We start from the raw sequence: 15134 nt of genomic DNA on the forward strand, positions 1-15134 counted from the left end.
TTTGCGACCTTTGTGGCTCAATTGGTGGGCTGTTGGTAGCTCAAGCCGGGGATCGCGGGCTCGAATCCCGCTGACGGAACAAAAAGTTTTTAAAGTTCCTGGGTCATGGATGTGTTAAATATTATATTTCCGTTGTCTGGTACCCGTAACACAAGTCCTTCAGGTACTTACCACGGGGCCAGACTGACGTGATGTGAAGCGAAAAAAAAATGCGTCCATAGATATTATAGTATATTATATTTCGTCGCTTAATTCATGAAGCCCTAAGCGGCCGCATCCGGCCGCGATAACAATAGATAAGCTATTGTGTCTCGTTATTCCACGATTGATGGGTTAAAGTTAAACTACCTATTTATCCGAGCTTCGCTCGGTATTCGATAAGACACCAATAAAATGACATTTTCTAAAAATGATTTCTAGCTAGATCGATTTATGGCCCCCGAAACCCCCTATATACTAAAGTTCGTGAAAATCGTTGGAGCCGATTCCGAGATTCCAATTATATAATACAAGAAATGCTCGTTTAAAGATATAAGATAAGATAAGCGTGAGTAGTAGTTACAACCTGTTTTTTTTATTAATTATAATACTTAATACTAGATGCCGCCCGCTACTTCGTTGCGCCAAAACTCCTTGATCGCGCGGGAATAGTACATTTTTTTTGCGATAAAAAGCATCATCTATCTATTATGTCCTTTCTCGGGGCTGGAAGTATCTCCATACCAAAATTCAGCTAAATCGGTTCAGCGGTTTAGGCATGAAGAGGTAGCAGCCAAACAGACAGACACATATTTTCGCATTTATAATATTAGTATTTTTTTTTATATGAAATAAGGGGGCAAACGGGCAAACGGGTCACCTGATGGAAAGCAACTTCCGTCGCCCATGGACACTCGCAGCATCAGAAGAGCTGCAAGTGCGTTGCGGGCCTTTTAAGAGGAAATAGGGTAATAAGGGAGGGTAGGAAAGGGAAGGGAATAGGGGAGGGTAGGGTAGGGGACTGGGCCTCTGGTAAACTCACTCACTCGTCGAAACACAGCGCAAGCGCTGTTTCACGCCGGTTTCCTGTGAGAACGTGGTATTTCTCCGGTCCAGCCGGCCCATTCGTGCCGAAGCATGGCTCTCCCACGTATAGTATGTTTTTTAAGAGAGTATGCTGATTGCTGTCCCACTGCTGGGCAAAGGCCCAAAGTCTACAAGTTCTCTCGATCCAACGCAGTCGTAGGTCAGCCTGGCTCGTATTTGTCTAGCTCATCGCGCCATCTTGATCGAGGCCGGCCACGGCGGCGTCGTCTATATTCTGGTACCCATTCTGTGGTTATTAGTATGGCTAATCATGAAAATATATTTAATACAATTATTTTTAAATTAAAAAAATGCGGGTTTCCTATGAAGCAAAAAACGGTGTTACGTACGGAACGGTATGGCGATGGGCGCGGTGCGGTGCGCTACGCGCTACGGGCTACGACCTACGGCCTACGACGCTACGACTCATTGACAATAAAGCTAGAAAACTCGTAGACCCGGCCTGCCAGAAGTACACAAATTTATTTAATTTGTGTGCCATACGAGGTAACCAGTTATTGAAATATTCTTTTTTAAATTTTTACTCTAAAGTAAGAAGATTATATCAACAAAAATATCGAGAGACAGATAGAATTTCAGTTGAAAAAAGAAATGTTAACGATTTTTTTCACAAAATAATTCAATTTTAATAACCTAATATAACTTAGTAAAACGTTATTCTATATATATTAATACGTGAGCCAAAAACTTTGTATCTCTTTTGACGAAAAATGGAGAAACGTAGGTGAATGAAATTTTGCATAGTTATAGTTTATATGGTGAAGGAGTGCATCGAGCTTATATTATTTTGAAATTATGCTTTTATCATACATTTTTTTAACAACTAAAACATTACACACACTACAATATACACACTAGGAAAAATGACAGATTTTTGAGTGACGAGCCTATACATACGAATTATACTCTTTTATTTATGATTGAAGTCTGTTGACATCAAGTTGACAAATTGAAAATGGGTTATATTTTTTTTATTGAATCATAGATACTATTAGACAATGATTACACGGCCAGTCTGAGATCAGCTGAGTCCCAGAGACAAGAGTTGAAAAAAGTATGATAAAGTCAATATTTTTTACAAAATATAGGTTGTAGTCGTAATGTCGTTGAAACTATGGTCGAATTTCAACCATTGGGCGATCTCTAGTATATATAAAATCAACCCATATTATATTTTTAAAAAATCGAGGAATGTAACAAAACAAATTAAAGATCCAAAAGTAATTTAAGTTGTAAAACGTGGGTGATTGCATGAAGTAAATACATTAGGAGATTCTTTGAATTGCAGACTTAACAAGTAGATAGCTAGTTGTAGGACGTAGGTATAAGAAAAAAAGTGTAGCTGAAAGTGTTCTTTTACTACTACAGGAATTTAAAAAAAATCTGAATTATGAGGCTGTACCTATAATATGAACGTGATAACTGATTAGCATCCAGTAGCCGTATGATAACATCTTCAAACTAATATAGCATTTAGTACTAGACCTATATAATTATATAAATAACAATATAATAATAAACACACCGGCAATATTAGAGGAACATAACAAAATTTTCAATTTTTTTTTATTGTTCACTGATTTTTATATATTTATTTATTTATTTACTAATAGATTATTAAAAAATAAATTTTATATAAATTTAGGGCATAAAAACGTGAAAAATAGAAAAAAATCAGCAAAAATAAAAAAATTAAGAAAATCTTTGAAATTTCAGTAGTAAGTTTTTAAGACAAATTCTCCATTTTTATTAAAGAAATGCCATGTTAAAAGCCTAGTTAAGCCTAGCGTTAAGTGTAATGCCTTCTATGGATCTCAAGAGGGCCTGGATACGCCATTCCATGCTTGCATTTTAATTGTCAATCATTTCCTGTGGAATATTCTCCTACTCCTCCAGTAGCGCCAACTCGAGCTCCTGGACATATTTTGGAGCTGGAGTTTAACTCGTACCGTTCACCCATTGATGTGCCACATGTCTTCAATCGGATCCACATCCGTAGACTACGCTGGCCCCTCCACCTGGGCTACGCCAGCATCGTTTAGGTAATAATGCCCGATTTTCTTACTCTATGGACGCACATAAAATTGAAATTACTACCTAAAACTGTGTAAAAGACACACCATGCAGTTCCAGGATGTCGGTGCTATAGCCCTGTACTGTCAAAGTACCATCATCTATAATCATCAGCTCCATGCGGGCTCCAAATCATATGCAACTCCAAACCATTACGAAGCCTGCATCATAGGCCACTATTTCCGGTAAGTTTGATGGCCTGTAGCTTTCCTTATGATTTATCCACATTCTTTATCGCCTGTCAATACAATGTACACAGAATTTGCTCCCATCTGTACTGTACACTGTACAGCACAAGATTTCACTCACTTGTCTAATTTTGATGTTCACGCGCAAATCTTAGCCTGGCTGTTCGGTGTCCTGTCTCAAGTTTTGGTGCCCTTGCTGGCACTTTTGAGTTTAATTTAACTTCTTTGAGTCTTCTTCTTACTGTACAATCACTTACACGTTCATCTTGGACCTGTTCCGACAGGTTTCTTGTCTGCATAGCAGTTTGAGGTCGATTTCTTAAGTTTTGATTCCTTACAAAATGGTCATCCTGAACCATTGTCACCCGATATCTGCCTTGTTCTCGTCTCCGAACGTAAGATCCAGTCTCTCTGAAGCGTTGAAAGTTACGATGAACCACGGAAGCCGACACACTTAAGGCCTGACTGACCGAACGGTAGGTGTGACCTTTCTCTATCGTGGTTACAGCTCTAGCTGTCGCAGATGCTGGGAATTCACTAATTTTGTATCTAAGCAATGTGTTCTTCCAAAAACCAAACAATCAAATGAGCTGAGCATACCTTGCACCCCGCTAAAACGCCATTCTTATCAGGAACACTTACAACGTCAATAATCGAAAAACACTTATTAGGGCATAATTGCTATAAAAACCTGTCAACTTGCCAGTTTTGTTCAATATTTTATTTCTTGAATGAGCTTAGAAGCTATAAAAAAGGCTTTCAGACAGCCCGACCCACTTGAGTTCAAGTTTTGGCCCTTTTTACCTATGTTCCGCTAATTTTGCCAGTGTGTGTATAATTAATCAGATACAATTTGCCCCTCCCCCGCAGTGAACCAATCACCATCCACAATAACTCTATTACCGCTAATGTGTGTGACGTCCGGTTACCCCTCCCCCCCCCCTCTCCCCGCACAGCGCCACCGGATACGCTCGGCCTGCTTCCGGCGGCCATCCACAGATCAGTTATTTTTGGCGGCAAGAGCTTTGTACAGGGTCGAAGCTACGTTTTTCAGTATATAGTTTGTGGAAAGTAAAAATAAACCTCTTTCTAATAAATACATTATCTAACGGCCAATAACTACAGAAGGTCTGGTTGTATTATCTGGAAAATTAGAAAAATTATACAGACAAAGATAGTCGACATGCTGTCCAAAATATATTTACTTTACTTAATTATAAGGATTAAAAATTAAAATATCTTATTAATTCACGAATGCGACCAAAATAGCAGGAATCCGAGACGCGTTTTCATCTCTGAAAACATACTAAAGTAAGACGCTTTACTTCAAAATATTCAAACTACAACAACATATACAAACAACATACTATTTTAGTTAGGAAAGCTTTAGAATTCCGCAATAACAAGTATTCACGTCATTACCATACCAATCAACACGTTTGCCCCGAGCTAACCCAATTCCGGTTAGAAAGTTTAGAATTAGGAGCTTAATAGGAAAACGTGGAGCCAAAAATTGCAAAGCCAAAGTATCTTGTGATAACGAGGTACGCGCGATCCTCGCAGCTCAATCGCGTCCCGAATTATCGTAAACTACCCTCCAACACTCTATACGTGCTGCGCTTTACAAGATCAAAACACGTCGCTCCAGAGGAAAGTGAGCCCTATCCCCAGTCATTAGAAGCCCCGTCCACCGCTTCACGATACAGCTGACGTAAGTACCGGAATTATTTGTCGAATTCATGAAAGGATATATTTTGCGATGGCCATTGCATAAAGTGGACAACATTTGTTCTAGTAGTTACAGCATTCGAGTTTCGAGTTTGTTTGGCGTTTCTCTTTTAAGCTCTTCGGTGAGCAAATAGCTGAAATAATGTTTGGTACTCTCAGTCAAAACTTTGTTGCATGTAAATTTTTGTGGAAGTAATTAACCTTTGAAATTGTTTTGCCGTAAAAGTAACACAGAAAAAATTAAAGCAATATTGTCAGTAATAGAGCATATTAACTACCTTTTAATACATTTTTGGGCATACTAAAAAATAAAAGGTATAAATATCTGCGTGCAATTATTTACTTTAAGTCTTTGCTACCTAGTCACACGACTCTTTATTTTTAAAGGAGAATAATTATTTATTACGCAAGAATTATTATAATATGCAAAAAGTTATGAAACATGTAATCGAATTTTAAGCTGCACACAGATTTGATTTTCTTGTGTAAGAAAAAAAATTGGAATCTTTGAAATATCGAAATGCTGCACAGCACTGCGTCGTCACTCTGTGAACCGACCCTTAGCAAAATTATGACCAAAATCCGGTTATTTACGCATTAACGGAATGAGATCATATTTTTTCAATAAAAATGTTACCAGTTCATTGAACTGATCAATAACGGATTCATGAATAAAAATATCTCGACAGTAATTTTACAAAGTACGCAGCATAACTGTAGCACAAATATTTAATGTTTCAATCTTTTTACATAATTAAAAACTATGAAATTAACTGGGTCACGCTTATAGCGTATTACATCAATTCTGCAAAATTCATTCTCATATAAAACAGCGTTAATAAATTGAACACAATAACTCAAATTGAAAGTCCAAAAAATTCGCATAAAAACGCCTTGTTAAGCCTCCAATATATAGCCATTCAATATTTTCATAACTTGATTTATTTTTATTAATACGTGTGATACGAATATCCAATCTGCGCGAAGCCTTTTTAAAACGATTTATAGTGAATAGGCTCTGTATTATTTGATAATCAATAGGTTTCTTTATAACGCTATTGAGTTGTTTTATATAGTGCGATATGTGAAAACATCTCGAACAACATCACTAATCATCATCATCGATCCTTAACATGAAAATAACGGTTAAAGTAGTTATATTATAGTGTTTGTGCTTAAATGCAGAGTAACGGTCAGTTCACAACGGGACATTCACTTTACAATTATAGTATATACGCGGTTTAAGTGATATATCATAAAAGACTATGAAAAGTACCAATAATAGGGGCAAAACGGGACGACACTTGGTTCTATAAGGGTTTATGTTAGTGATGATGATTAAGATGAAGGTAATTTGCATAGTAGCATATGCTTTCTGCTCTTAAAACAACGTCAAAACTCCTAAACTTGTATCAAATAAAAATATAAAGAATCAGAAGTTCTCTCAGCACCTTCCGAACCATGGTATACCTTGGTGCAAAATCTTACTTGTTGGTAGCATATGCTTAGAATACTGCTCACGAAACCGAAGTCACGACATATTTCCATATAAATTTTGAGGAGTTCCCTCGATAACTTATGGATCTCTTTATCAGGTCACCTTTTTTATGAATATGGTACCAAATTGGAATGATAACCTATACACCAAAAGAAAAATTTTGAAAATCGGTTCACAAACGGCGGAGCAATCGTTGAAGATAAAAAACGAACATAACACCTCCTCCATTTCGAAAGTCGGTTAAAATTGTAGCCTATGTGTTATTCTGATGTATAAGCTATATTATTGTAAAGTTTCATTAAAATCCGTTCAGTAGTTTTTGCGTGAAAGAGTAACAAACATCCATACATCCAAACAAACTTTCGCCTTTATTATATTAGTAGGAAGTAGGATAAGAAGTAGGATAATTATCTTGGTGACGACTGACAAGTGACAACACAATAATATTACTTATGTCCTTTTCATTTCAATTATGCGTAATATTATAAATACATTGCCAGAGTAGACAGAATGATAGAGTATGCCGACTTAGAACTGAGGTTGAAATTTTTAAATTTGACGTATTATAACGAAAATCGTCGCTAGGGTTGTTAACTTGTTACGGTCTACGAATTTAAAACTATGGTCTATGACATATTCGCTGGACGTGTTCCTTTTTGGTCGTATTGTTGTTTGTGTTTTGGCACATGCGATTAAAATTGTCAGAATCTAATTTAGAAATCTTTATTTTAAATATTTAAAAATAAATTATATCAGCCAGCGCGAGGCACATTCCGTTTATAATCCTAGTGAAACCCGACGAATTTGACAGACATTGAAACCTGTCCGTTTCTTTGCAGTCGAACTACTAGTAGTTATGTCTATTGTGACATTGCGATATCACGCCACGCCTTATCATTTTGACAATAATGTATGAATTTCATATTTATTATTATTTTGTTACGGAAGCATATAATATACTGGCCGTAGTAATCAATCAGTCATTTTCAATAATCATAATATTATTAGTAGTATTAGTTTTCATCCTTATCATACTAATATTATAAGGCGAAAGTTTGTGCATTTGTATGTTTATAATCACTTCACCGATCAGACGAGCGATTTAAAAAAAAATTCGCATGAAGTTAGTTGATACCCTGGATTAAAACTAAGGGCCGGAATACACCGCGTTGCGGCGCCGCATAGCATCGGTGGCAAAACCATCCCAATCTCTTAATATAAAACCTGCTAACGAATTCCGACAATTTCTGCGTTGAGGTGCCGCAACGCGGTTATGTGTTTCGGGCCATAGACTACTTTTGACAGTGGGAAAATATCACAATTTGTTTTCCCTTATAAACCGCGGTGCACAGCTATTACTTAGTATTTCGCACAATTTTTTTCTTGCAGACATCGCACACAAATATTCTGGGTGTCGGCGAAAGCTGTATAATGTGTTGGCCATTTTTGTGTGCCGAGTCTTCGTAATTAGCTACTGACCTATTTGGTTTAGTGACCTAATTAAAATGTTCATCTGTGTATAGATTTTTAGTTAATATGAAAAATTTTGCTTTGAGATGTAAGTAATTAATGAATTCTCTGTCAAAAACATGTCGTAATTACTTCATTCCAAAACCTAAAAATAGTGTTGTAGTGAGCAGTAATTTTGTCGTATAAATCATCCTGCATATACGGGGAGGCCATTCGTTCCAGTCCGGAATGATCTCAGACCGACCTAACCAGTCTGATCGTTTGGTGCATTCGGTGATTCTAGTTGGGTCAGCCTGTGATCAGTTCAATCGGATGGATCGTCAAAATTTTTTTTATTTGCAACCAAGTACATATATAAATCAACATACATTGACGAAATATACAACTTATGCCTTGTTCGGGCGTTTGCAAAACAATTACAAAATTATCATTTTAATAATTATTATTCAAGTAAGTATATTCTTATTTTTCTTCTTCTCCGTACCGTACATAGGGGCCTCCCTATATAGGATTAACTTTAGGCACCTTATAACCGACTCCCAATTTAACGGGTATTAAATTTAAAATACCTATTCTTAAAGATATTTCCTGATTTGTAAACAGTCTCGGCCCATTACGATATCTAATAACAAGGGACCGAAGTATGAGCCCATGTTGATGTCCTAGCGTAAAATGTATTTCTCAAAATGAATTATAAAGAAAATACCTGGCGGGCATGAAAAGAAAACGAATCCCCAAAGTTTCTTCATCATGGCAAAAAAAGGTAAAAATACATTTTTTGCGTCTTCATTAACAAGGTTAAATTAACAGTATTATAGCGTGGAATTAGCAAAAGGGTCGACTTTTATAAATACGGCAATATGATATAATGGAGAGGAGAATGGGCTCGTTACAGTCTCCAGCTCGGGAGGAGGTCGGAATTAATGTCTGTTTTCATTATTTTTGTTATAATTATTCAAGTTTAAGTAAGTTTAATATTATGCTGAAATATCTTATCGTCCAGTACGGCGTTTACCCCTCTTCCTTTTTCGTGAATGACAAAAGAATAATGTAACTCAGGAAAATACAGTTTCTCTTGGTTATTATTATACAGGTTGTAACAAAACGAAGTGATAATACTTTGGGGTGTGCATTTGTCCCTATAAAGTTCACTGTTAAGGTAGCAGCGCTGAAATATATTTTTTTGTGATTTGTAGGAGCAAGCGTCCCAGCGTCATGAGTTTGCACACAAAATAAAAAAAAATACTCTATCAGCGCTGCTAATATCACAGTGAACTCTATACATGGGTTTTGACACACACTTAAGGTATCATCACTTTGTTTAGTTACACTCTGTAGAAGAATGAATTCTGTGGAACGTATGCACTAACGTAATCTAATTTCGTGTTTTAACAATAAATAGTTTTAATCGTAGTTAAAAACAGTATCTCTATTATCTAGGCCATATTTTACGAATGTTTCAATCCGAAGATATTAATGAGGGACAGTGATAGTGACATGTATTGATAAATTATGATTTATGAATTATCAAGTAACCTGTTTAAAAGGACAGCTAAAACAAAGGGACACCAACAACATCAGACATAGTGTATTGCACAGTATAGCAATCTAATATAGCTATACTGTGGTGTACTGTGTCAGTCATTAAAGAAAAATTATAAAAATTTAAATGAAGTAGTCGCTTGTAAAACATCTGCACGTTTCACCTCTTCCAGCGACCAAATCTAGATAGCTTTGAATAGGTTAGCAGGTAAAAATTGAATTAAAACTCTACTCAAGTTTTAAAGAAGTGAAATTATATTAAATTCCTAAGGAGTTGTTGCCTTTAATTTGTGAGCGAGTTTGGCAGAGTCGCGAGGGCCGCGTATGAATTAATTATGCCGCTTAACTCGATTGTTGCCTACGATGGATAGTTTTCTTGCACACTAAGATTGCGGCCATAATAAACATCTGCGAGGGAATTCATGCTTTGTTTAATGAATTTCAAAACTTTTCCTCGAATAGATTAAACTTTGCGATTCTAAGCTACATTGAATGCCATTGTTTTGGAGTGTGTTGCAGTTTATTGTTTTAAAACTTGGTAGGACTTGGATAAAATGAGTCAAAATTGATAGTCAAAGAAGAGACGTATAGTTGAACGAGAATCGTTTAATACGAGTGATGATGTAGATAGTAAGAAGTTCATTACCTTCCGAACGGTTGGATTTAGTGGGATTCGCCACCACTACGGAAATCAATTAGATTGTATCATCAAAAGCGACGGAAATCATAGGAAATATAGGCGACGTGACATGGGAAGAAAATTGAAAATCTTCGAATGCAAAGTCTATTTTATAAGGGGACAGAATTATTACATTATCATCTTACCGGTTCGATAGTATGTGTAAAGCTTCTAATATTTTAAAATGTATTCTATGGTTTTTATGGTAACTTACTTAGAATTTATGAAACTCCGTAACATCGACGAACAATTATTAGCTTAGAGATTAGTGCAATAGATTTTAGCATTTAAGTAAGAGCCTGTGCACACGGGCGTTTCGTCAGCGTGGCGTCGACGCAGCGCTGCCGCTTGACGCATAGCCGGCCACACGGGTGCTGCGTCATCGCAGCGTTTAGAAGTAATCTTAACGTCAACAAACGCCCGCCCACCCGCTTCGTCTCGGGGGCTGCTGTCTTCGTGCTGCTTCGTCATGTGTGCGTTGCGCCCTGCTGTCACGACGCAGGGCTCCGTGTGAACATCTTGGTTATTTGTATGTAAAACAGCGTAATGGCAGCGCTGCGTCGATGCAACGCTGACGCAACGCGCCGTGTGGACTGGCTCTTAGGTCTCATATCACAAGCCTAATTCCCAAAATAGTTTATTGACACATTGTTACCTTATATTTATAATTTGGATGGTATAAAATATAATAATAATATATCAAACGTAAGTCAAGACTTACCTGTATAAAGGGATGCCAGCATCATCGCGAAACCAGAATACCATGTAGACCTTGTCGTTGGCGGCGGTTCCCAGGTCACACGGGAACTGGGCTACCATCCCCTCCACTGCCTGGACGTCTACCGTCCGGACCCCAGCTGTAACAAAAAAAATAGGCTAGAATTCATATAGTCACGTTGTCATGAAGTTATGTCGCTATCAAAAGTATATCCGTTCAGACTTCAGATAATATAGTTTCGACCAAAATGTGCAAAAAATTAATTAGCCAATTGTTCGTGTTTTTAGGGTTCTGTACCTGAAGGGTATAACGGGACCATGTTACTAATTACTAATTAGTTACCGATCCTATTATCAATTAAACATTTAAGAGGGGCTTCCATACAAAAAAAAAACTCGCACTTGACCGTTTTTTTTATATTTTCCGTTCCATTAATTTTATGCCATACCCAAAAATTTAGTAACCGACGCGTCAATATTATCCTCTTGTCTTCTAAATGTTTGAAACTTTATTGTTTCCATTTAGATTTTGCTGTCCATCGTCTGAATAGATCAGGCAAAAAACTTTTAAAAATTTTATCAGACTATATTATAATATATAGGTCAAAAGAAGCGCAGTGAGCGACAACAGTACTAACAGAACAATAATATGAAAGCCTCTAGGGGCCATTAGTATGGTAACGAGATGCGGAAGTCGGAACTCAACTCGGAGACCATGAGAGAGTCGAGATACGACCTACCGAATGCCGTTCACTCGAAATCTTTAATCTAAAATGATCCTTAATAACTCGATTTAGGGTTCACATTAATGTATCGAGACTGCTGCTCCATAATAGCTAAAGTTTATACAAAACAATAGGGGGAAAGAGAATGGATGATAAATCTAGTGTGGTGCATACAAAAGAGTCGCAAATTCATCAAAATGGTGACACAGAGTGAAATTGTTATATTATTTACTGTTTTTGAATAAAGTTTTAGCTTAGATCTACTTAAATGAAAAAAACGGTTTCCTTTTTTATTCATCGTTTTTAGGGTTCCGTATCCAAAGGGTGAAAACGGGACCCTATTACTAAGACTTCGATATCTGTCCGTCTGTCTGTCTCCAGGCTATAGCTAGACTTCTGAAATTTGGACAAATTGTGTATTTCTGTTGCCGCTATAACAACAAATACTAAAAATAAAATAAAATAAATATTAAAGGGGGGGTACCATACAAAAACACAATTTTTGGCTTATTTTTCCTCTATGGGTAGGGTACGGAACCCTTCGTGCGCGAGTCCGACTCGCACTTGGCCGATTATTTTATTTACATGATTCGGATTTAATTTATAACTTAGGTCGTCTCTATACTAAAGAGCGGAAGTTAAAAGTTAAAAAATTTGAGCACGTGTAAATGCAGACCTAAATGCACTGGAGATGTAAAATCTGAAAATTGTTACAAAATTTCAACCAAAAATGTTGTAGCCCAAATACGAATGAATGTACGGCAATTTCTATTTATCAATGTCAGCGAAGTTAAGCGAAGGTACGATACTATGGGCGCTGTAAGTACATGCCAAATTGAGACCTACCTTACAACACGAGCCAACGTTGGCCTGATTTTTTTCGACAGTATTTATGATAGTTTATGCCAGGATAATTTAAGTTGAAATAAAAATATTTTCTGTGAATATTATTATAGTAGTTGAGAAGGAAAGATTTGATCGAACTTCAAAGAAACAACAATTCGCCTTTTAAGTGTTTCATGCAAAAGTTAACGTCATGTTTATTGTAATTAATAGTAATACATATTAATGTAAAGCCGAATTGAGCCAAAAGTTATTAATATTCACTAGGCAGAAAATTTGGCGAAACATGAAAGGCACTTTGAAAGGGATGTTTTAATTTAAACCCAAATATTAATAATGTAAGAGGCAATATAATGATAAAACAAGGTATGCTCGTGCAGTTTTCAAAAAATATAATTTTTAAAGCTATATCCAGGTCCCCTTAATCTTCATTAGATATTTGATTTGAAAAATTATAATCTAGTAGAGCTTCCAGCATTGATTTGAAGAAGGAATGACTTAAACATGGGATAAATTTACAACTTTTGAGTATGACAATAATTATTTTGCCTATGTACTATCAGAGAAATTCCTAGGCTGTTTGGGCGCGTTACGTCAAACCCATCCGACAGATCACAATAAACATTGAATTGACATGATCCGACCAAATGCAGTTTGTCTGTCAAATCCCTAGGAATCAATTTCCTCGATGGCACTTGTATAGATATTCCTAAAATATACGAATCCGATTTTACCACAGCTTATATACCCTCTCTACATGCAAAGCTTAACTCTGAACCATAACATTACATGAGATAATTTTCAACAATAGGTGCAGTGTAATAAGCTTTTGGAAATGTATAGACAATGTTTGTCGAGGGTTCACGCTTGATCAAGTATAGTCAATATAGGCGTTGATATTAATGCATGCTCCGCTTACCCATCGTCCAATTCACACAGTAATCTAGCGACGGCCAATTGAGCCCCACCCATGCTTTCAATCTCTCCTTTACTATTAATTACATTTGGAGTATGGTATCTGTTTGCACTATTATTTGCTCAAACTTCTCTTGCAAAGATGAATACTTTTATTGTGTTGCATTTATATTAGGTGTATAAATACAACTACAGGTATTTTGTGTGATCTGTTTACGTTTAGGAAAAGAAGTAAACAGTTTATTTTATGTATGCGAAAAATGAAGTTTTCAATTGTAGTTTTGTATTTATGTTTCTATCATAACTTTTTGTTAGCAACAGAACATACGTGACCCAAAGTATTATTATATCATTTAAGTTGATTTTTACACCTTGTACAAGGAGCGATAGCTGCTTATGACGTATGTAATTGAATGTCTTATCCACCCGCATATTTCACCATTATACATCCTCATATATTTGAAATTTACGTGAAATACTTAATAATATTTGTTACAATATTAAACATTAAACACGGAATAAAATAAAAAAAAAGACATCTCTCTGAGTTCTGATCAAATATGCATTTGTTTACATTAGATTCGGCCATCCTATGATTACTCATGCATATCAAATCCGATACATCTTATTGATCCAAGTTAAATGTATTGATGCTATATCAACACAGATCCGCGCTAGGAACAAAGATCGAGGAAAAATGGATACACCAAAACGTCATATTTCTCGCCATAATGGAATGGGGTTATCCATAAATTGCGTGAGACCCCATTTCCATCCTTGTCGCAGATTACCACATTTGTAACGAGAACAACCCTCTCCGCCAATGTGATGTCACGTCATTTTTACTCAACTGCGCCAGAATGAAGGCTATGTTTTTCGATGTAGATGTAATATCTTATGTCGCATTTGAGCTTAAGATTCTTTGATAAATGTTTCAACAGCAGGTACAAATAGCTATAATTATTAATTAATAATAATTATAATTGAACTAACGTGTACAGAAAATTATATAATTTTATTAATTCTGTAGTAAAATGTGAAGTACCTAGACAAAGACTGGACAAATATATGGATTTTATAGATTTTATAGTCACATTTTATACGTGGGAGAGCCATGCTTCGGCACGAATGGGCCGGCTCGACTGGAGAAATACCACGTTCTCACAGAAAACCGGCGTTCAACAGCGCTTTCGCTGTGTTTCGCCGAGTGAGTGAGTTTACCGGAGGCCCAATCCCCTATCCTATTCCCTACCCTATTCCCTTCCCTACCCTCCCCTATTCCCTTTCCTTTCCTACCCTTCCCTATTACCCTATTCCCTCTTAAAAGGCTGGCAACGCACCTGCAGCTCTTCTGATGCTGCGAGTGTCCATGGGCGACGGAAGTTGCTTTCCATCAGGTGACCCATTTGCTCGCTTGCCCCCTTATTTCATAAAAAAAACATGCTAATACGTTTTTAACAACTCAAAAGCAAATTGTCACACCATGTGACAGTCTGGATGAATGGAAATCATTTCAAGAATCACACGAGAGGTCCACTAATAGACGCTGCAGTGTTGCCGTAGCTCTTAATTACCTCCGATCGACAAATCAATGGACGTGACGTCAAAGACGATTTCGACATACATTGCTCCTTTAATTTGGCTCCGCAATGCCGCAGTGACAACGCAGT

The 15134-nt window shown here is 36.7% G+C and overlaps 1 protein-coding gene across 1 annotated transcript in view; it reads right to left on the reverse strand.

Annotated features, from left to right (window-relative positions):
- Positions 1 to 15134, reverse strand: part of LOC121740154 (neural cell adhesion molecule 1-B-like) — a 367043-nt gene that overhangs the window by 251659 nt on the left and 100250 nt on the right. The window contains exon 3 of the mRNA XM_042132808.1: positions 10986 to 11121. Within this exon, the coding sequence (XP_041988742.1) occupies positions 10986 to 11121 (136 nt within the window). The remainder of the gene's footprint in view (positions 1 to 10985; positions 11122 to 15134) is intronic.

This window comes from Aricia agestis, chromosome 1, assembly GCF_905147365.1.
Source record: "Aricia agestis chromosome 1, ilAriAges1.1, whole genome shotgun sequence".
Classification (NCBI taxonomy): Eukaryota; Metazoa; Arthropoda; class Insecta; order Lepidoptera; family Lycaenidae; genus Aricia; species Aricia agestis.